Source organism: Eptatretus burgeri, chromosome 17 (genome assembly GCF_056783735.1).
Source record: "Eptatretus burgeri isolate ZD-2024b chromosome 17, Ebu_testis_v1, whole genome shotgun sequence".
Lineage (NCBI taxonomy): Eukaryota > Metazoa > Chordata > Myxini > Myxiniformes > Myxinidae > Eptatretus > Eptatretus burgeri.
Window position 1 is genome coordinate 44,370,277 of NC_140977.1, and position 24,229 is coordinate 44,394,505.

Below are 24,229 nucleotides of genomic sequence, written 5' to 3' on the forward strand. Positions count from 1 at the left end.
CTCTTCCTAGTTTGATAAACCGACCTAGATGAACCTTCGTCATCTTCGTCAGACACGTTTATCATCCTTGAGCACCTCCTCCCGGCATCCCGGAAGATTAACTTTGCCAATTGAGCAAAGAATCGACCGTAATACAGGCAAGACAAGATACAGAACACCGGAAAAAGCCGATGCAACCTCGACACTCAAACTCGTCTTGTAATGGCGTCCACTGTGAACCCAGTCCAGTATCTGCAGATATTAACATAATTTATACCGACGGATATTAACATATACCTGCAGATATTAACATAATTTATACCTGCAGATATTAATATAATTTATACCTGCAGACATTAACATAATTTATACCTGCAGATATTAACATAATTTATACCTGCAGATATTAATATAATTTCTACCTACAGATATAAACATAATTTATACCTGCAGATAATATAATTTATACCTGCAGATATTAATATAATTTATACCTGCAGATATTAATATAATTTATACCTGCAGACATTAACATAATTTATACCTGCAGACATTAACATAATTTATACCTGCAGATATTAATATAATTTCTACCTACAGATATAAACATAATTTATACCTGCAGATAATATAATTTATACCTGCAGATATTAATATAATTTATACCTGCAGATGCAGCTTGTCAGAGCACATGCGAGAATAACGGATATATGCAAACACAAAGAAAACAATTTATTTGCTCAGACAAGTGGGGATTTGCTCTTATGACTGTTACTGATGCGACATACAAATCCTGACGACAAGCCAGCGAAGAAGCTTGACATCCCATTTTAATGGAGCAAAGTCAGAACAAGTGGAGTGTTTACACAAACTATTTTTGTTTAAAAAGAACAGGAGCCTGTGTGTGTGTAAATGTGCTTGGGTACGTGCATGTGCCACCAGGTGTGCCGAGATGAGTACCCGAGATGAGCCCAGACCTAATCGAGTCCCATAATTGTTCCTTCATTTTTTCATATAAAGATTGTTTGTGATGATAAAACACCGGAGGGCAGCTTTATTTTGTGCCTCCCTCCAAGCTACTCTGGGTGATTTCCCCAAAAGACATGTGAATGGGACGGCTCTCATTGGTTTAAAGTCGCACCTTATGTCACGTCTTGCATCATTATGTCCTGTCCCGATTCCTTCCGATTGAACCATGGATTTGTTTGTCGCTTTTACACCGCCCAAATAAAAGGATGTGTCAGAAGAATGTTGCCTGTGTGGTGGCTACTCTGCTGCTATTAATAATAATATTAACACGGGGGCTGGCAGGGTGGGCTAGATGTACTCACACATGCCTCTAACCTGTCTAGCCTGGGTTCAAATCCTGACCCAGCAATAAACTATCACTCCAGTGTTTCACAGGAAGGGTGATTCATCAATGTGTGTGCCATCCTCCATCTTCAGATGGATGTTAAACTGGGAGGCTCGTCTGCTGCCATTAGTTGCTGCACGTTAAATACCCCATTGTGTCTTTTATGAAGAGTAGGTGAGCTATTGCCGGCATAGTGGCTAAATGTGAAATTCATGCCCTAACCTACAGAGGCCATTGTATCGGCGGTCCCGCTGCGCCTTCAGCCATTGATGCTATCCCACAGCCTTGTGCTGCATGCGAAAGAAGGAGAAGCTGGCACCCTGGCCTAATTCCTACCCAAACCTAGAGAGGGAATTGGTTGCACAGCCACACCTTCAAACAATGATGCTACCCCACAGCCTTGTGCTGCATCATACCTAATCAAAATAAAGACCAATTACTGCACCGTAGACCCAAGAAGGAAGCCAGACATAGCAACGCGTGTGCGCGTGCGCGCGCACGCACACGCGCACACACACACACACACACACACACACATACACACACACACACACACACACACACACATACACACACACACACACACACACACACTTACATTTGAGGGGCAGCCAATAAGTAACCTTAAAATGGCGATTATAAATTTGAGAATGTAATGTGTGTGGTTGTAGATGACATGTTATATCTATGGGTATAGTCCGGGAGCCAACCGATCAAAATTAAAAAAAAATTGCCCGGTCTGCTATAAAATTTTTGTGTTGATTTTCATAAAGAGACACCCTTTGAGTATATGAAAACCAATGTTGGCAATGGTGAAACTCTTGCGCAACAACACAGTCAACACTTTTGCGAGCCCCCTCTGATGACAAAATGTTGGCAAAAGCGAAGATGTAGGATGGGGGTATGGGTAATTCATATTGTCCTAAAATCATAACCACTAAACCTATATACACAAATGACCCCTCATATTCAAGAGGAGTTCATTTCCTATATCACAATTGGTGTAGATTTAACCTACCTACAATTGACAAGGTTATATGTCAAACAACAAAAGATTTATGCAACTCAGAAATGCTTGACTATCAATGGGGTCAGGAACAAGAACATACTTTTACATGCCATGGTTTTAAGGAAGATAAAATTAGAAATGGATTAACACAATATTGTGACATGAAACATCCTCTTCAGAGGAAGAGTCACTCTCTGAAACAACTCCACCACATGAACCTCTCTGACCAAGGCATATGCATGTCACTCAGCAAGGCACAGCAGCCTTTTTGCATGAACATCGTTTCAGACATTTGGATAATTTGCACATGCAAGACACAGTTTTGTCTATGTTTGGCTAGGCTGGCTTAGACATGAGAATTGGGACCAGTTTTCCATTGATAAGGGTTCTGCCAAATGTTGTGGCTGGGGGAAGTGCTCGGTCACTGAGATGTGCACGTCTATACAGAAGCAATTGATACAATGCTCTTAAAACAAGGAAGTAAAACGCATCTTCTGTTGCTGGCAGTGACCTAAGGTCTAATTTTGAAGAGACAAACATATGCTGCCTGAGGGTATCCAAACAGCTGAACCCTTTTTGGCCATGCAGAGCAGTCCAGTATACTCTGGCCTCATCAATGACACATTCTGTTGCTGCCATTTCACTATCTCTTCCAAAATCAACAAGGTGGGGAAGGTTTCCTATCAGTCCCAGAGAAACCTGTGCCGCTCTTCTTTTCACAGGAACACAGGCATCATCCCAACTGACTGGAAGAGGGGCCTTGTTGTCCCTCTCTGGAAAGGGAAGGGTGATCGCCAAGACTGCAACAACTACCGAGGGGTGACGCTGCTCTCAGTGCCGGGCAAGGTCTTTGCTCGGATAATTCTTGATAGGGTTCGCCACCATCCGCTTGAGCACCAGCGTCCAGAACAGTCAGGCTTTACACCAAAGAGGTCAACGATTGACCGTATCCTTGCACTTCGTGTCCTCACCGAACGCAGACGAGAGTTTCGGCAGGGGCTGCTTGCAGCCTATGTTGATCTCTGTAAAGCGTTCGATTCAGTGAATCGGGATGTCCTCTGGAGAATTCTTGGTCTTCGTGGGGTGCCACCGAAACTGATCGATCTGATGTCTGAACTCTACTCTGGTACTGAGAGTGCTGTGGAGTGTGGTGGTACCATCTCTGACTTATTTCCAGTTGTTACTGGAGTTCGTCAGGGATGTGTACTTGCCCCCACACTTTTCAGCACTTGTATGGACTGGATTTTAGGGAGGATGTCGGAGAGAGAAAGTTGCGGTGCATCGTTTGGCAATGTCAAGATCTCGGACCTTGATTTTGCAGATGATGCAGTCATCTTTGCGGAGACTTTAGACATCCTCTTGGGGGCCCTCGAGGTGCTGAATGAGGAGTCGGAGCCGTTGGGATTACGGATTTCTTGGGTCAAAACTAAGATCCAGGCTTTCGGTGACATCTTGGATGCTGCTGTCCTGTCTGTGTCTGTTTGTGGTGAGGATGTTGAGGTCGTGGATAGATTCACTTACCTTGGCAGTGATATTCATGTCTCCGCAGGTTGTGAGCCGGAGGTCAATAGACGTCTGGGTCGGGCCTGGGGAGTCATGGATTTACTGGATCATGGGGTGTGGCGCTGCCGGTACCTGTGCGGGAGGACGAAAGTCCGAGTCTTCAGGTCCTTGGTACTTCCAGTCTTGCTCTATGGGTGCGAGACTTGGACTTTGACCAAGGATCTGAGACGGAGACTTAATTCCTTTGGTACCAGGTCTCTTCGAAGAATCCTTGGCTATCGCTGGTCGGATTTTGTGTCCAACGAGCGGTTGCTGAGAGAGACTCGGATGAGATTTGTTACCTGCATAGTCCGTGAGCGTCAGCTGCGGCTGTATGGACATGTGGCTCGTTTTCCTGACGCTGATCCTGCTCACCAGATTCTCTCAGCGAGGGAGTCTCATGAGTGGAGGAGGCCAGTGGGCCGACCACGTGCCTCATGGTTGCAGCAGGTTGACCATCATCTCAAGGAGATGGGGATGGGCCTGGCATCTGCCTGGGGGATGGCCAGACGGAGGCCCCTGGAGTACCGGCGGAAAGTGGACGCAGCGACGCGCTGTTCTGGCACATGCTCCCATACCTGACCTGACCTCTTCTTTTCCCCTTCTGAATGAGTAGCTCACTGTGTCACATCCACACAACACATATGTGCACAGAAGTGTGGCTGCGACATCAAGAGGATTTTCTGGTACTTCTTGCTCAACACTTCTACCAGCTCATGAATAGGTAGGTATTGATTCTGCCGTTGTATCCAGAGTTCTTGCAATGTGTTCAAGCAGCAGAAGTGATATATACACAGCATAATTATGTCTGTATCTGTTGCATGCACAACAGCTCAATGGTGATCAGGATATTCCACACAATATGCAAGATGAGCAATAATCCTTGTGTCTGCCTCTTCATGTTCTTCACAAGGTAAGTCCAGAACTGAACTTGATGCTGATGTGATGGAAAGAGTGTGACCTTTGTTTTCCATCATACCACCAAGAATGATGGTCACTCCATCCGGAATAGCTTCAGGACTCTCACAAAGGGAAGTGCCAATGAAGTTCTGAAGATTTCCTTTATTTCTTGGATTCTTCATGAGTAAATTCCAGTCCGGAATTTCTAGACTCTTGGATGGTGAGAATTGTCTTGCCTGGTCTGTCTGGTTTCTCCTCTGCTGCTCATGACCCTTCAAAGTATGGCTATCATCAAAATCATCCTGATCACCAATGATGTTGACACAGTTGCACATTTCAGGTTTGAACTGAAGGAGCTTGCGAAGATACAGCTGGGGAAGTTCACCAAATGTTTTTGCACCCATTTTTTGGTATTTATTTACAAATGCCATTGTGTCTACCAGATAAACTGTGTATAGGTCACTCTGTGGTAATGATGGCAGCTGTAAAACAACATCCTGCTCAGCTTCAGCAATTAGCACTGCCACGAAATCAGACTTGTTGCCTTTGCGCATTACAAACCCCTGTGCTAAGCGTGGATCAACCTCAAACAGGGATGATGGATAGTCTGTCCACTCATGGGAAAATGCAATCTGTCTTGTGACTGGGTCGGCATCTCGATAGAAACACAGCACACGTGTAGTTGCAGTCTCATCTTGATAGATCCTGATTAAACTCTGTTTCCTTGATGGGTTTGATTTCTTCTGTGAGGACAAAGTTACCAGCTTCAGTGGTTCAATCTTAATAGAGACCACCTCTTCTGCTTTCATAATGGCTTCCATGCCCTTAGCTTGAGCATGGACCAAGTCTTTTGAAGCATCCTTCTCACCAGTTGCTCTATTGAGCAGATCCACTTGGTTGTTACACTGGAATGGGTTTATCATCTGCTGGCATATCACTTTCTTGATCTCCTCAACATGCATATGTTCTTCTGTTGCCTGCTTATGTGTTTCTCCATGATGAGTAGATTCCTGTTGGCCTAGATTAGCCATAGACTTTATGTTCTCTGATACAGCTGTGAGAAATGGTGCTGTCTTCACATATTTATCTCGAGCAGCTGGTGCCTGAGATATGCCTTTGAACAGAGATGTCTTCCCTTCATTGTTGTATGTCTGCTCCAGGGCCATGTCACTCCAAACACCATTGAATTTTCCTTTGGAAGAGTGAACTGTGAAGTACCCAACCTGGATCTAGCAAACCTTAACCGAACTGTGTTCAATAGAGTAAGAAGATTTTGGGGGTAGGGGTAACTTTGGTTGACAAAAATGTTAATTTTCTCTTTAAAAATTGATAGAACTCACTCAAATTTGCTGTTTTAATTAGCCATGGATACCATGTTCATATCACATTAAGAGAAATTAGTATTCTAATGCAGCATCTGCCTATGATAAGAAAAGTTCTAAAGGCCATCTTCAAAAAACGTTATTTTTAAGGCATTTTTCACAAAATTATGTACTTTTACGAGGTTTACTTCCACAAAGGCAATTTTTTTTTGTCATTTTACAATGCACTGATTGAATTCTTACATTTAGTTCACATTTATTTTTCATGAATGTGATTTTTTAATTTTTTTAGAAATTTTATTGACAATTGCTGTTTTATCAAATTTTTCAAATCTTCCTCAAACAAAAACGTCCGCCAAAATTTTTCGCAAGAGCTTATGAATTGCCAACATTGGTTTTCATGAACTGCAAACATATATCTAAACATCCTGGGGGTGTAAAATTTTATAGCAGAGGCTGTAAGGTCCAACCCTAAAACAGCCTCGTACACAGGTTGGCTCCCGGACTAGTAAGAGTCATGTTTTGCCTGTTTTCGATCTGGCAACAAACAGTTGTTGAGGTATTATGACAAAACTTGGTGTATGAGTTGGGTAGCTAACAAGACCAAGCCAATTAGATTTTGGTGTGTGACAAGGTCAAATGATCGGGATGCATATCCGGCCTGTTCTTGTTCATTTCTGTGGTGCATTTGAGCTCAAAAATAAAACTTTTCAGAGGTTTAAGAACATATTCCTGCTCAAGATGATCAGCCATCTGAGCCATCATCAGTTGTCATGAGATCAGCATTTAAAAGGGTTTACGAATTGGTACTAGGAGATGGGTGTATGGATGCGTGTGCTTGCTAGTTCTTGCTTTTTTACAGCAGGTTTTGTTTTTCTGCAGAATCTTCTATCGTGGTGATGAAAGTGGAACCTGTAGCTACAAATGGATCTCCTTCACAAGGTAAGAATACAAGATAATATTATTCAACTTGAAGGTAACGATACTTGATGATGGGAATTGTGTTAAGAGTAGTCATTGAGTTTGGATTCCACGTTGTTATATTTTGTTCTTGTTTACTACGTTTTACTTGATTTGTAGAGATTGTGATTTTACATTTCAAAAACGTTCCTCTTCCATCCAAAAAACCTAAATTATATTTCAGAAATTAAATTCCGTTTCATGTTTTCACTGGAGAAAGAAGCATTTATTTAAAAATACAATTTTCCTCAAATCCTCAGAAATGCTCCTGGGTAGAAGATTTTGTCATGCAGAAATGTGGTGTTTTGTAAAATGAAATATTCACATGTTTCAATTAGTATTTCCTCCTTTCAGTTCATCAAACTTTTCCAGCTCAGATCCATTGTGTCTTTGTTGTTCTTATTGTTGTTGTACTTATTATTGTTGTTGTTGTTGTTGCTGTTATCTGACCTGGACTTCAGTCAGGTGAGGTTATGCGATCAAGCAGTGTCCATCCATAAGTAAGTAAATGAGTCAGTCAGTCAGTCCGTAAACATTTCAGTCATAATCACTCTAACTAAACATACAAATTTGATGAAACATGGACACAAGCTTCATATCTGATGCCTAACGAAGGTATATTGACCACATCAAAATCTTTGCTCATTATGAGGGTCTACAGGGTGGTTTTTTTTGACTCCCCCCCCCCCAAAAAAAGAAAAATAGGTATTTGCTCTCTTCTCCAAAACTGCACACACAATTTTGATGAAAGTTGACCACACACAACCTTCATCACCCATAATGTACGAAAGTATCGACCGCATCAAAATCTGCACTCATTAAGGGATCTACAGGGGCGGGGGGGGGTGAACCCCCCAAAATAGATAAGCTCTCTTCTCTGAAATGACACATGATTTTGATGAAACTTGACCACAACCTTCATCACCAGTGATGTATGAAAGTTTATCGATGGTATCAAAATCTGCTCTTGTTAAGGGGGTCTACGGGAGGGGGGGTTGACCCCCCAAAATAGGTATTTTCTGTCTCCTACGAAACTACACACATGATTTTAATGATATTTGACCACAAAATTCATCACCCATGATGAACCAAAGTGTATCGACCACATCAAAATCTGCGCTCATTAAGGTGGTTTATTGGGGGGGGGGGGGTTGACTCTCCAAAATAGGTATTTACTCTTCTCTAAAATTACGCACACAATTTCGATGAAACTTGACAACAACCTTCATCAGCCATGATGTACCAAATTTTGTTCATGGCATTAAAAAAAAAATCAGGGTCTAAGGGGGTCTGCAGGCACTTTGAGTGGTCTGATCCTGATCCAGGTGAGCTTCAGGACGTGCCGTCCTATTTTTATTCTCTTCTTCTTGTTCATTATCTTTGTTGTCTTCTTCTTCATCTTTTTCTTCTTCTAAACCTGTATCACTCCTCAACGCTTTGATGATCAACCCTCCTCCCATGCAGTCAACAGCATGACTTTCCTCGGTGTCTTCATCAATCATTCTTTCCATCCCTCCAATGAGGTCTGTCTCCATAAATCCATATTAGGAATCTTGAGAAGTCCAGTTTGCAGATGTCATCTGCTCATGACAATTGCTTCTCCTTCACATCCCATAATGGTGTCAAACCCCTCCATGTCAGTACTCCCCCCCCCACATCTACCTGCTCATGTCCTGCCAACCCACCCCTTATATGTGCCCCCCTCAGTATCCCTCCACTTTATGTCCCCTCGTTATGCATCCCACCCCCCCCCCAATAAGAAATAAATACTTCTTTTCTTCTTGGCTCTACAGCCACTGTGCTGCCATGGCTGGCACACACTGGCCAGAGATATCGCCATCAGCCTATATGTGTCTCTGCAATAGGAAGTCCACACCTAGCCCCATTTACAATAGGTTTTTACATATACATAATTAAATTGTCTACCCTGTCTATAAATGATATACTCTGCCTCCTCAGCATTATGTTAACAAATGACACTGTACTTTGACAGATGCCTGTTACATGGCAATCTAACCAACTCAAAACACACGGACGATACTGCACTTATCACTGTCTACCTATAGATCCTTCTCCCCTTCCACGTAACAATACATTTTATCTGGTCATTAGGAATCTTGAGAAGTCCAGTTTGGAGAACCTTGTTATGACTTTAACTTCTTCTAGACAGTCAAGTTCACTCATCTTTTCGGCGCACCGGCACGACCAGACACAACGACGATGTGGTGTAACGACATGTATTGTGAATGGCCTGATCTTTGATAGTGTGCAGGGGCTGATCCAAGGATCTCACCAAACCGTCTGATCGGGAGTAGCGATGGGCGGTGTTTTTTTTTTTTTTTTTGTATACCTTGGTCGAGGCTCGTATGAGAGCTAACACACAACTCACAGCAAGGAGGCATGAGACAAGAGGGGCGGGAGTGGAAGGGACAAAACAGTGGGGAACAGACACATTAGGTGAACTGTGGAAGGGAGAGGGATGGGGATGGGACGGGGAACATGACGAAGAGAAGATGGACATTTCAGGGACTTTCAGGAAGGAAAGCAGGAGAAATGAAGGAAGTGGGCTTGGGTGGATTATCGGGGGTAGAAAAGATCGAGGATTTGGATGGGGGAAGATAAGAGGTGGTGGTGAACAGCTGTTTTGAAAGCCTGGAGGGAAGAATGGGAAAGAATAGAGTGAGGAAGTTTATTCCAAAGGCGGGAAAAAAGAGGAATGAAAGAGTGAAGATGAGCAGTGATTCGTGATTTTGGTAGTTTTACCAGAAGGGGGTTGTTGGCGGACCTTGAGCGCCCTGTGGAAATGTGGTGGGGACAAATCGCAGAGAGAGCAGGGGGGGCAAGGCTGGAGAGGAGTCGGTAGAAGACAGAAAGACCACCGACCAACCTGCGGTGATTGAGTGAGAGGCCCAAAGACTCAGCTTCATTGCGGGAGATGCCGATGATCATAAATGCCCTGGTTTCGACAGCGTGAAGCCGAGAAAGGTGGGAGGCAGGAGCACCAGCCCAGAGGGGAGAGCAGTACTCCATCAGGCTATGGACAAAAGCTTTATAAGTGGTCAGGAGCTCAAGAGGGCCGAGGAAGGACTTAGCACGACGGAGGATTCCCAGTCGGCGACTGGCTTTTGAGGCGAGGTTGGAAATGTGACTTTCCCAGGAAAGGTCATGGCAGATAGTGAGACCTAGAAGCTTGAAAGAAAAGACTTCTTCCAGAGGATTGTTGAGAAAGTGGATGGGGGGGTTTTGTAAACGGTCCTTTCGAAGAGACATAGTGAGAGTATGAGATTTGTCTGGATTGAAAGACATGTTCCACGTGTTGGACCAGTTTGTGATTTTATCCAGATCTGCAGTGAGTGAAGAAGCTGCTGCTTGCCGGTCTGAGGGATGACAGATGGTACGGCAGAGGGTGGAGTCGTCGGCAAAGAGAAATAGAGGATTTTCCAGAGAGTCCGAGAGATCATTGATGAAAACCAGAAAAAGAACAGGGCCCAGAACGCTACCTTGAGGAACTCCAGCCTGCACAGGAAGAGGGGATGAAAGAACTCCATTTAGGGCCACACGTTGACTGCGACAGGAGAGGAAGTCTGCGAGCCATGAGTGGAGATGGCCTTGAATACCATGGGAAGAGAGTTTGGTGAGTAGGGCAGGGTGCCAGACTGTGTCAAAAGCACATGATATGTCCAGGGATACGGCTCGGATTTCCTGTCTGGCATTGAGGACCTCCATCCATTGATGGGAGAGCAGAAGCAGCATATCCAGGGTAGAGTGACCTGGTCTGAAACCAAATTGATGATTGGAAATCAAGCCATTGGAGAAGAGGAAGGATTTCATATCTGAGGCGATGATGGATTCCATCACCTTGCTGATAATTGGGAGAAGGCTGATTGGTCTGTAGTTACAGGGATCTGTTTTTGCACCTTTTTTATGCAGGGCAGTGATGTTAGCAGATTTCCAAGCAGATGGCAGATGACCTTGGGCAAATGAGAGGGTGAATAGAACAGAGAGTGGGTGGGCAAGAGCAGAAGAGCAGGCTTTGAGGACACGTGGGCTGATGCCGTCTGGACCGGTTGCAGAATCTGACTCGAGGTTTGAAAGCAAGCTCTCCTCCTTGTCAGGAGAAAAGGATACAGAGTCCAGGGACAGTTGGGTGCGACTGGGTAAAGTGGGTAGAGATAGTGATGGGTTTAGGGTCAGATAGTGATGGGTCAGTGCCTTCCTTGGGAAGACTTTGCAATGAATTCTTTGTTTCCTTTACATATTATTTCCTCACTATGATGTCGTCCAACTGTGTTTCTTTACGACCACTGTTGTAAGTTAGAAGGTGGTTCCTACGTTTTTGATACCATGTTGAGTTTTACCAGTTGGTACAATACTGTGAACTCCAAGGTTTTGACTCCTTCATTTACTCCTCCAAGACCATGTCCACCATGGATATCCTCATATCCCACTTTCTCTCCCCACATGTCCATTTAGGTCACCTGCCACCACAAATCTGACACTACTTGTTATCGTTTGTATCATATTGTCCATGTGTTTCCAGAATTATTTTCTTTCTCAGGTCCATGCCCAGTCTGAGGTGTAATGGCAACTGACTATAAGTAGTACTCCAAAACCATTTATTCTCCCATCCTGTCCATGGAAATAAAGTTTATATCTATCCACTACCAATTTTTTCTTGTTTTTGCAATTCGATGTCATGTCCTGTGATAAATTTTATAAACATTTCCAGGTCCACTTGAGCAAATGCATTTTTCTGTTGTGCTGTATCTTTCTTTTTGAGATTCATTCTTTGATAAATCCTTATGTTGAGTTATCACATGAGGAGAGATCAGGACTCTCGGGGACGGGGGGGGGGGCAATTAAGTGGTGCTGGAAAATTTGCTGAGCCTCTGCCTATCCACTTATCCCAAAAAAACTTCAATTTTTTTTCTCAAAAAATTCTTCAAAAAAAAAATGGGGGTCACAATACATCTGAATACCCTGTACTTGATATTTTACCCACACTTCAAAGTGAAGAGGTCAGGTCAGGTATGGGAGAATGCGCCAGACCAGCGTGTCGCTGCGTCCACTTTCCGTCGGTACTCCAGGGGCCTCCATCTGGCCATCCCCCAGGCAGATGCCTGGCCCATCCCAATCTCCTTGAGATGCCGATCAACCTGCTGCAACCATGAGGCACGTGGTCGGCCCATTGGCCTCCTCCACTCATGAGACTCCCTCGCTGAGAGAATCTGGTGAGCAGGATCAGCGTCAGGAAAACGAGCCACATGTCCATACAGCCGCAGCTGACGCTCACGGACTATGCAGGTAATAAATCTCATTTGAGTCTCTCTCAGCAACCGCTCGTTGGACACAAAGTCCGACTAGCGATTGCCAAGGATTTTCCGAAGAGACCTGGTACCAAAGGAATTAAGTCTCCGTCTTCGATCCTTGGTCAGAGTCCAAGTCTCACATCCATAGATCAAGACTGGAAGCACCAAGGCCCTGAAGACTGGGACTTTAGTCCTCCCGCACAGGTACCAGCAGCGCCACACCCCATTATCCAGTGAATCCATGACTCCCCAGGATTGACCCAGACGTCTATTGACCTCTGACTCACAGCCAGCAGAGACATGAATATCACTGCCAAAGTAAGTGAATCTCTCCACAAGAAAGTGAAGAGCAAGAAATAAGGTCTGATAATTTTCTAGTGGGATCATGAAGTTCCCTGTGAAAAGTTTTCTGCACAAATCGGTCTCAGTCGCTGAAGTCTCATGGACACGTTTTATCACTAAAACTTTTCATGACGTTGCACTTTTGTACCTCTTCTCACTGGCATGGTTATAGTATTTGAAAAAGTAAATGCCTCATTCATAAATACATTGATTGGCTTCCAGGTGAAGTCTTTTAATGAGAGTGTAAGTTTGCTGATTCATTAGCCTGTCCTCTATAGCTATGAGATTCATTAGCTATAAATCAACTTGCACAGCGAGAGACAGGATTTTGCAATCACTTCTGTGTCTCTGTCTGGGCCATTTGTTTTTTTTTTTTTTACCATTTGAGCTTTTGTCATCAATTTTTCAAAAAGCTTTATTATGAGAATATGAAGAAGGCAAATTAATAATTTGGTTAAAATAATTTTCATTAATTGTTATTCTACGATCCTTTTTTTGTTTTATTTTTTTTTTAAAACATTTATTGTCTTCTCAGTAACGACTTGTCCGATTGACGCAAAATTTTCAGGGTAGGAGAGACTCTGCTATGGAGAGTATTTAATGGTAATTGCGATGTTACAGGTCAAGGGGTATGGCAGCCATCTTTGATTAAACACAAAAAAAATTAGAATATTATATCTCTGAAACCGCTGATCAGAAAAATTTGAAACTTGGCACATTTCATTCTACTCCCAATGGAGAAATAAAGTCTTGTTCGGATGATGTCATCGGTGAAGTGGTAGACTAGCCATAAATGTTTTAATCAAAATCTTTGTTTACCATTGAGATTAATTGTGCATGTCCAGGTCATAACATATTTACCAATTGAGATTTTGTCATCAAATCTTCAACAAACCTTTATTATAAGATTGTGGAGAACACATTTGTCAGGTCAAGCCAGATGAGATCTGTGACTTGCTACAGGTACCATGTAAACCTGTGCTAACCTGTTTCATGGTCGGGTTGTCGGTGACTAACCGTCTCCCCCACCAGGTTTTCTGATGAGGAGGGTGTATGGATATCGACACCCAGCAGGATTAAAAAAAAAATCCTGTCAAAGGGCAGAGGAGCTCCTTGTGAGCCAATGGCCATCCATTTCTACTGCCCATCTGTGTCTGCTGATGTCCTCCTGCAGTTGGGTTACTTTTTTTTAAGGAGGTTAGTGGCAGGATTTACACTCCGGCCACCGTAAAACACTTCATTCCGCAAAACCCACAAATATAAGGAAATCTGAAAACTCACTCTGTGGGAGTACCTCCTGTGCTGCTGCCCTTCTCAGGGCAGCTCATCATATGACGGGATTGGGGCAAAGCATTTGGGACCCCCATTCCTTGATGATAGGACAAAAAACATGGTGTTAATATCCAGGATCAGATTGTGGTGGTGTGTGGCGGAATGGTGACAAGGTGTTGTCCACCAGATGGGGGTCTCCTTGGGTTAACCTGAGGTGGTCCCTTTGGGTGGGTGCCTGGAATGTCCTTTCTCAAAGAGAGGATGATTACTTGTCTCTGTTATCATCCAAGCTCAAGCGTTTGAACATCAGTATTGCAGCACTCTCTGACGTTTGGAGACCAGATAGTGGTGATGTGATATGGCGGGTAGTTACACCTACTTTTGGTCTGGTCGCTCTGATGGTTACCATGCCCAAGGAGTTGCTGTAGCTGTGTCCAATAATCTGACTTCAATGATAATTGAGGAAACAGCAGTCAACGAGCGTATTATGAGACTAAGGATTTGTCACTCCTTGGGTGTCATTTCCCTGGTCTCTGCATATGCTCCGACTGAGGCGAGTGATCTCACCGTGAAGGACGCATTCTATGCCACACTCAAATCTGTGGTTGATCAGTGCCCCAGGTGAGATACTCTTCTAGTCATGGGGGATTTTAATGCATCGATTGGAGTTGATATGGATGGTATGAGACATGTGTTCGTCCCCATGGGTCTGGAACTGTGAACCTGAATAGCACTAAGTTCCTTGACTTTGCAAGAAGTCATGGACTGAGGGAGGCTGGTTCATAGTTTCAGCGCCCACAGGCTCATCGCTGGACTTGGTATTCCAACGCCGGCGGTGTGGCAAAGGAGATTGACCATGTGCTTGTTGATGATTGCTGGAGGAGGACCCAGAACTGCAAGGTTTACCGGAGTGCTCAGTTCCTCAGTACCGACCACAGGCTTTTTGTAGCAGCTCTAAAGTTGTAGCTTAAATCTGGGAGAATGGCACCATCCCCGCCTAGGCTGGATGATGGCAAGCTCAATGATGAGAGGGTAGCTGAGGAGTTTGGATATAGGCTGAGTGGGGATTTGGGGGGTCTGAGTGCTTTGGAGAATCCTGAAGAGTTGTGCAGTGCCTTCAAGACTACCATCCTTGATGTTGCTGGTGGATGTCTTGGAACTCACCATTGGGTGAAGAAGAATTTTGTCTCAAGGGACAGTGGATACCATTGACCAGAGTCGCAGGGCCAGGCTTAATGGCAAAGCTGAACTGTTCAGGTAGCTGAGGTATAAAACTGTACATACACTAAGGGTGGACAACGACGCCTATATGCGAGGAATCTGTGAGGCGGTAGAGCATCACCTGTGGTTACCTGATTGTCTTCCTGCTTACAGGAGAATTCATGTATTGCGTTCCTCCAAGCCCATCCCTCGGTGTACTGCATTTAGAGTGGAGGGTAGTTGGCTCTGGACAGAGGAGTCTGAAATGAAGACTCGCTGGGCCGGTTATTTTGAGTGGCTGTACCAGGCTGATACACCAGCTGTCAAGTTGGATGTCAAGAGTGTTACTATTCCTATTGCTGACCCTCCAATCAACTGTGATCCACCTTCATTTGTGGAAACACAGGCAGCGGTGAAATGGGTAAAGTTGAAATGGGGTAAAGCTCCTAGGATCTGTGACATCCATGCTGAACTGTACTCATGTTGTTGCTTGCAGTTTTGTGCTCTACCTGGAACACAGGCATCATCCCAACTGACTGGAAGAGGGGCCTTGTTGTCCCTCTCTGGAAAGGGAAGGGTGATCGCCAGAACTGAAACAACTACCAAGGGGTGACGCTGCTCTCAATGCTGAGTAAGGTCTTTGCTCGGATAATTATTCATCGGGTTCACCACTATCTGCTTGAGCACCGGCGTCCACTGCAGTCAGGCTTTAGAACAAAGAGGTCAATGATTGACAGTAGTATCCTTGCTCTTCGGGTCCTCACCAAACGCAGACGAGAGTTTTGGCATAACGTGCTTGCAGCTTATGTTGATCTCTGGAAAGCATTTGATTCAGTGAATCGTGATGCCCTCTGGAGGATTCTTGGTCTTCTTGGTGCCACCAAAACTGATCAATCTGATGTCTGAACTATATCCTGGTACTGAGAGTGCTGTGAGATGTGGCGATACCATCTCTGATTTATTTCCAGTTGCGACTGGAGTTCATTCGGGGTGTGTACTGGCCCCCACACCTTTCAGCACTTGTCTAGATTGGATCCTGGGGAGGATGTCAGAGAGCTTGAGCTACGGTGCATCGTTTGGGAATGTCAAGATCTCTGACCTTGATTTCGCAGATTATGCAGTCATCTTTGCGGAAACTCTGGATATGTTTTTGGGGGCCTTTGAGGTGTTGAATGAGGAGTCGGAGTCGCTGGGATTACGAGTTTCCGGGGTCAAAACTAAGATCCAGGCTTTCAATGACATCTTGGATGCTGCTGTCTTGTCTGTGCCTGTTTGTGGTGAGTATATTGAGGCCACGGAGAAATTCACTTACCTTGGCAGTGATGTACATGTCTCTGCTGGCTGTGAGCCAGAGGTCATTAGATGTCTGGGTTGGGCCTGAGGAGTCATGGATTCACTGGATCATAGGGTGTGGCACTGCCAGTGCCTGTGCAGGAGGATGAAAGCCCGAGTCTTCAGGTCCTTGTTACTTCCAGTCTTGCTCTATGGATGTGACACTTGGACTCTGACCAGGGATCTGAGATGGAGACTTTATTCCTTTCATACCAGGTCTCTTCGGAGAATCCTTGGTTATCGCTGGTCGGAATTTGTATCCAACGAGCGGTTGCTGAGAGAGACTCAAATGAGATTTGTTGCCTGCATAGTGCAGCTCAACAGCCTCAACTGCAGCTGTATGGACATGTGGTTCGTTTTCCTGATGCTGATCCTGCTCACCAGATTCTCTCAGCGAGGGAGCCTCCTGAGTGCAGGAGGCTAATGGGCTAACCACGTACCTCATGGTTGCAGCAGGTTGATCATCATCTTAAGGAGATGGGGGATGGGCCGGGCATCTGCCTGGGAAGTGGCCAGATGGCGGCCCCTGGACTACCGGTGGAAAGTGGACACAGCGACTCACAGCTCTGGCACATGCTCCCATATTTGACCTAACCTGGAGAACACAAATTAATAATAAAATGCACAATTTGTTTAACGCTTTTGTGACGTTTAGTATTAGTACGATGCAGACAGGATTTGCATTTTCAGATGCTTTCTAGTTGCTTTTCAAAATACATCCTAATTGTGTGTTTTGCTTCACTAACATGTATCCTCTTTTTTTTCTTTTTTTCTGACCAATCTTCAGATAGACAGACACCAATCTTCAATACGTTGTCCTTTACCAAGAATGATGTGACGTTCATGGAGAATGCTTCACCGCAACACGGGGAAGGTGATGTGCAGTTTTCGGATTATAAAGAGAAAAGTATTCATGGACACGAACACTTGAACATTCCCACTTTTGAAAATATACACACGTGTACTGTGTGCAATCAAACATTCGGTTGCGTTTCAACGTATCAGGTACACATGAGGATCCACCCTTCAGAGAATCAGTTCAAGTGTTGTTTATGTTTTACAATATTCTCTGAGGTCTCAACGTATCACAATCACATGAGGATACATATCGGTAAAACGCCGTATACATGTCATGTTTGCAACGAATCATTTATTCACAACTCATTGTACAAGATACACATGAGGACACATCCTGGAGAGAAGCCCTACAAGTGCCTTATCTGTAATAAATCATTAAACTGGAAGTCAAAGTACCAAGCACATGTTAGGACTCACACTGGGGAGAAGCCATATCAGTGTAATGTGTGTAACAAATCATTCAGCCAGAAATCAAGCAGCCAGATGCACATGCGGACTCACACTGGAGAAAAACCATTTAACTGTAGTGTGTGCAACAAATCATTCAGTCAAAGCTCAACCCGACAAGAACATATGAGGATTCATACCGGAGAGAAGCCGTTTAAATGCCGTGTTTGCAATAAATCATTTCGAAGTAGCGGAAAATGTCAAGCACACATGAGGACGCATACGAGAGAAAAGCCATACAAGTGCATTATCTGTCATAAATCATTAAAATGCAAGTCATCATTTCAGGCACACATGAGGCTTCATAACGGTGAGAAACCCTTTAAGTGCACTTTGTGCAATAAATCCTTTCGTAAGAATGACAAATACCAAGCACACTTGAGGACACATACTGGAGAAAAGCCCTATAATTGCACAATATGCAATAAATCATATAGTAATATTGCAGATCGCCACATACATATGAGGATTCACACCGAGAAGAAGCTATATAAGTGCAGTGTGTGCAGCAAATCATTCACGAGGAATGCACATTGCCAGGTACACATGATGATTCACACAGGGGAGAAGCCTTATAAATGCACCGTGTGCAGCAAATCATTTATTCGTTACTCAAACTGCAAGGTGCACATGAAGATTCATACCGGAGAGAAGTCATTCAAGTGCAGCATCTGTGATAAACTATTCCGTACTAAGTTGACATGCCAGAATCACATGAGGACGCATACTGGTGAGAAGCCTTATAAGTGCGGTATGTGCTTCAAATCATTTAGTAAGTTTTCATCCCTCCAGGAACACATAAAGACACACACTGGGGAGAAGCCATACAAGTGCACTGTGTGCAACAAATCGTTTATTTATTATTCAACCTGCAAGGTGCACATGAAGATTCATACAGGAGAGAAATCATTCAAGTGTAGCATATGCAATAAATTATTCCGTACAAACGTCACTTGCCAAAATCACATGAGGACCCATACTGGTGAGAGGCCGTACAAGTGCAGCATGTGCAATAAAACATTTATTCAATACTCAAACTGCCAGGGACATATGAGGTCACACACCGGGGAGCAGCCGTTTAAGTGCAATGTGTGCACCAAATCGTTTATTCATTACTCAAAGTGGAAGGTGCACATGAAGTCTCATACAGGAGAACTCCAGGAAAAGGCATGAGGAAAAAAAGTGCAAACACCTGGGAACAAATAATCTGGACTATGCTCTGATAAAGGCAATTTTTGATAGGGCAGCACTACCCAGGTAAAAATGCTGCAGTTAGAAATATTATATATATATATATATATATATATATATATATATATATATATATATATATCTTCTTCTTCTTCTCCTTTTGGCTGCTCCCGTTAGGGGTCGCCACAGCGGATCATCCGATCCGCATAGTGATTTGGCACATGTTTTACGCCGGATGCCCTTCCTGACACAACCCTGGTCGCCTCTTACGACACAGGGATATGGTACACCTATTTTAACCGGGGTATACACCGGCCCAGTACACTGGTACTCATTTCGCCGACCTCGGAAGGATGACAGGCTGAGTCAACCCCCTGGTGTATTAATTCAGTGGCCCAACGGGGCTTGAACTCAGGACCTTTTGGATCCCAAGCCGCTGCCCTAACCACTGCGCCAACACACCAGGCTTACCTTGGCAGTGATATATATATATATATATATATATATATATATATATATATATATATATATATATATATATATATATATATATATATATATATATATATATATATATATATATATATATATATATATATATATATATATATATATATATATATATATATATATATATATATATATATATATATATATATATATATATATATATATATATATATATTAGAGTTGCACTCTCATACTATTGTAGTTTGCACAGAATTACTACAGGAAAGGAATGTTATTTTTGCCTGGGTAAACACAAAGAAAATCAAAATCCTCAAACAGAAAATATTCACAGAGAAGGAAGGAAGAATAAGAGAGGAATAAATTGAAGATGCAAGAACAAACGAATGGTCACCTATAAATGAAGACCTACCACCAATGCCACAATGGAATGACGGGACATACGTTTGGAACGAGATTTCCAGAGTACAAACTCCCAAAGAAAAGGAACAACCAACAGAACTCACTGGGGTTGCACAGAAAATAGAACAAGAGAGTAAAACAGAAACAGATGAGATTTCAAATTTAATCAGTATAACAGAAACAGAAATTAGGCAACAGATTGGAGAATTGAATCAAGAAACAAAACTGAAAACAACAACAGGACCAGAGAATGACAAAAAGAGATGATGTAACAGCACGTGTAGAGAAAGATCTACTTGAAGTTACCAACTCGGATCAAATAGTACCTTTATAAACAAAGCAAAGAAGAGCAACAAGGATAGATCACAATGAGGAGGAGAAGAATGGACAACAGAATGAAGAGGAGGTTTATGATGAACAACATAGGCTAGAAGATGAGCTGGATCATAAAATAGAGCCAATTAAATTGATATCATCCAAGCAAAGACCACATCTTCACCGAATAAACAGTTGAGCATACATGTAAGGAGAATAAACCAAGCAGTCATTAAAATGCTCCCAAAATCACCTAATCTAAAAGAAATTAACAAATTGGCTTTTCAGCAGCACGACATGTCCAAGAGAAAATAACAGGTAAACAACAACACAAAAAAGATAGATCTGATAATCTGAACAGAAACAAAACACCACCATGGAAATAGAGACTTGAGAAGTAGAGAGACCGACTGAGGATGGAAACGGGACAAATAGAATAATTCAAGTGGGGAAACAGAAGTCCAAAGCTCAAGAAAAGAATCAGACAGACAAAGAAAAAAATACATCTTAGAATACAATGGATTAGAACCATCAGCTGCCCATAATAAACTCCAAATACAACAGATAGCTGGGAAAATTAAAAACTCTGATGAGGCCAACAACAAAAGAAATCAAAATAAACAGTTTGAAAACAACCCGAAAAAGTTCTACCGAGAGCGAGGGAAACAAACAAAATGTGACCACTTCCCCCCAAAAAATAGGATCTAGAAAAATTCCAGAAAGGTACATTTGAAGACAAAAAAGAACACAAGGAATCGGAGTGCGACAACACTTGGAAAATATAAAATAAATGCACCCAATGATAATTGACAAAGGAAAAAAAATATAAAACATCTCGCAAAAGTGCCACATTTTATGCCCAGGCATGGAAGAGATACCGAGCTTCTGGCTAAAGCAACTACATGCTCTCCACCCTCACTATGCTCGAGCATTTAAGGAATTCATCCAAGGGGAACAGCCATTGGAGGAATGGTTCACAGAAGGCAATGCTCTTTTAATCCCCAAATTTGAAGAAATCCATCTTCCCAACAAATATAGACCAATAACATGCCTCCCAACAACTGACACACTTTAAACAGGAATATAATCACCGAAGCAATTTATGGCCACCTCACTCAACAAGGAGCTTCAGAAAGGGTTTAAGAGAGGATGTGATGGAACAATTGACCATTTATTGTGAAATAAAACCATACTCAAAAACTGCAAGCTCCGACAAACCAACTTATTCACAGCCTGGATAGATTACAAAAAAAACCCTTTGATAATGTCCCACATTCAAGCATTATAAAATTCATGCAAGTATATAAAACTGACCCCCAAGTAGTCACACTGATGGAGAAAGCAATGATGCTCTCTGGAATAAAACGATGGTACTACCTTACTTGGAAGGAAAGATTGAAATCCCAGGATACCATGTAAAGATACCATGTGGTATCTTGCAGGGTGACAGCATTTCCCCTCTCCTGTTTTATCTGGCTCTGGACCCACTGACTCACCTCATCAATGAACAATGAAATGGATACAATCTGACATGCAAAAGAAAAATGACCAAAGAAACAAGAAAGGTAACACATTTACTGAACATGGATGATCTAAAACTCTTCACATAGATTGATGAGAAATTGACAGATCAACAGAAACTAGTAAAGCAGTACTCAGAGGACAACCGAATGGTGTTTGATCTCGCCAAATGTGCATTTGGCACATTTGTACAAGGAAAAACGAGAAGAACATTCAACATCTCAATCGATCAGAGTACAACAATTGTGGAAATAAAAAACAAAGTATCCTACAAGTACCTCGGAATAGAAGAAAGCCTTCAGGTGCAACACAAAATAGATGTGGAAAATAATGAGCAAAGACTACCTACGTGGAATAACACTAATTCTGAAGTCATCCCTCTCTTCAAGAAACAAAATCAAAGCTATAAATCAACTTGTCGTACCGTATTGCAATATAGCTGTGTAATTATAAACTGTCCACCATTGGAGTTCAACAATTTAAGACACCAAAACAAGGAAACTTCTAACTATTCACAAGATGTTCTACAAAACCAATGCATACCGAGGTTGCACTTACCGAGCCGATAAGGAGGAGATGGTTTGATGAACAGATCAACAGACTATCGGATGAGATTTGTACACAAGTGAAAAAACAACAAACCAGAAAAGGGATCCTTAATCCATTTAGCAACAAACGAGGTTTCAGTTCCCAATGAGTTTGGACGAAATGCCACAGAAATTAGGAAAATTACCAAATACCAGGATCTGAAAAATGGGGTCAAGAGGATGTGGAAAATGAAGAAAGCTGAAATTGTACCAGTGATAGTCAGAGCTACAGGAATGATAAAGAAAACCATTCATGAGTATTTAAAAATCAATCTGGGGAATATCACTACAAACGAGCTACAAGTGGAGGCTTTCAGAGGTTCAGTGAAGATTCTGAAAAGAGCCCTTGGAACGAGGCTGAGAACGAAACTTCACATTTTGGTTCATGAATAATGATCCTTTACCAAAAAATAGGTGATGGAGATTTTGAGTTCTGGGAGAACTGTCTCCCACCTCCTGAACTGGAGATAACCAATGGGAGAAGCAATGATACTACCTGCAGCTGCCATGTAAGTGCAGTTGCTGCATTAAATCATTCCCTGACAACTCAGGCTGCCTGGCACACATGACGACCCACATTGGTAGAAGTGACCCAAGAACAAATAATTAAACAAAAGAAGAAAAATGGAAATTGCTTTTGATTACGCCAGACAAAAGGCCGCAAGACGACAAAGTGCAAACACTTGAGGCTATTCTGAAAACACTGCCATTATAAAGATCATGTTGGTGGAATAACATAAATTCTGTATTCTACCCCCTCCCTTCTGGTGTTGCACCCTGTGTTCTCTCTGTGCTCTTCTCTCCCTGCTCCCCCCACCACCCCCCTCCCAACCCACCCAAATTTCTGGAGGTCACCTGTGGTCTGCCAGCAACCCTCTTCTGGTGTATCTCCCAAAAGCCAGAATCACTGCTCACCTCCACTCATTTGTTTAATTTTTTTTTTTTAACCATCTGTGGAACCAACTTCCATGTTCTCTTCAATCTCTTCCTTCCTCCAGGTTTTCAAGACAGCTGTTCGCCACCATCTCAGATCATCCAAAACCATGATCATTTATACCCCCCATTCACCCTACCCAAGCCCACCTCTCTTTAAGTTTCCAGTTTTTCCTTCTTGAGTGACTTTTTAAGGGTCACCCAAAAAGATGTGATGCTAGATCCAGACGTTATGAATGAGGGATATAAACCTTTCAAATCTGGGACCCAATCAGAAATGTCTGGAAAAGCATTAGAACAGTCTGGTCTCACATGAGAGAGACTTGTAGAAGAGCAAATGAAAGATTCTGAGCTCATTGTGCTAGCTAATAGTCCTCGTGGAGGAGGATGTTACCAAAGTACTAGTTAGCTACTTTAAGAAAGATGGTGTCTTAATGAGGACATGGAGATTGCCTGATGGAACAGCGGATGATGAATGGAAGGTACATTATCAAATTGTGGTTCTGCAACTGCAACGTAATGACATATTGAGTTTGGCACATGACCATTGGCAGGTCACCTAGGGGTGAACAAAACATGTGACAAAATTTTGACGTATTTATTTTGACCAGGTTTGCCACTTGATGCTGTGGAGTTTTGTAAATCCTGTCACTCACGTCAGATGGTTGGGAAACCCAATCAAAAAAATTCCTTCAGCGCCATTAAAACCCATTCCGGCTTTTGATGAACCCTTCAGTCGAGTTATCATTGATTGTATAGGTCCCTTACCCGAGACTAAGGCAGGTAATCAAAAAAAAAAAGTTAAGTTATTTACCCTTGTTGGCCTACCTCAGGTCATACAGTATGATCAGGGATTCGATTTCATGTAAAAACTTTTTCATCAGGTTTTGCACCAGCTTGGGGTGAAACAGGTTGAGCCAAGAAGTGCTTTCCATCCTGAGTCTCAAGGTGTTCTAGAAAGATTTGGAGGTGATGCCACACCAGTG

At 42.9% G+C, this 24,229-nt stretch overlaps 1 protein-coding gene across 9 annotated transcripts in view; it reads left to right on the forward strand.

The window, feature by feature from the left end:
• Positions 1 to 23,822, forward strand: part of LOC147009933 (uncharacterized) — a 115,832-nt gene extending 92,010 nt beyond the window's left edge. For 3 of the 9 annotated variants that reach the window (XM_085863242.1, XM_085863243.1, XM_085863241.1), the window contains 2 exons: positions 6,989 to 7,048; positions 17,309 to 19,488. In XM_085863242.1, the coding sequence (XP_085719368.1) occupies positions 7,006 to 7,048; positions 17,309 to 18,999 (1,734 nt within the window). In that variant the 5' untranslated portion in view covers positions 6,989 to 7,005 and the 3' untranslated portion in view covers positions 19,000 to 19,488. Of the gene's footprint in view, positions 1 to 6,988; positions 7,049 to 15,689; positions 15,821 to 17,308; positions 19,489 to 23,308 lie in introns of those variants that run through there. The other 6 variants (XM_085863240.1, XM_085863239.1, XM_085863249.1 and 3 more) reach the window with 5 other exon arrangements.
• The last annotated feature ends 407 nt before the right edge of the window (positions 23,823 to 24,229 follow it).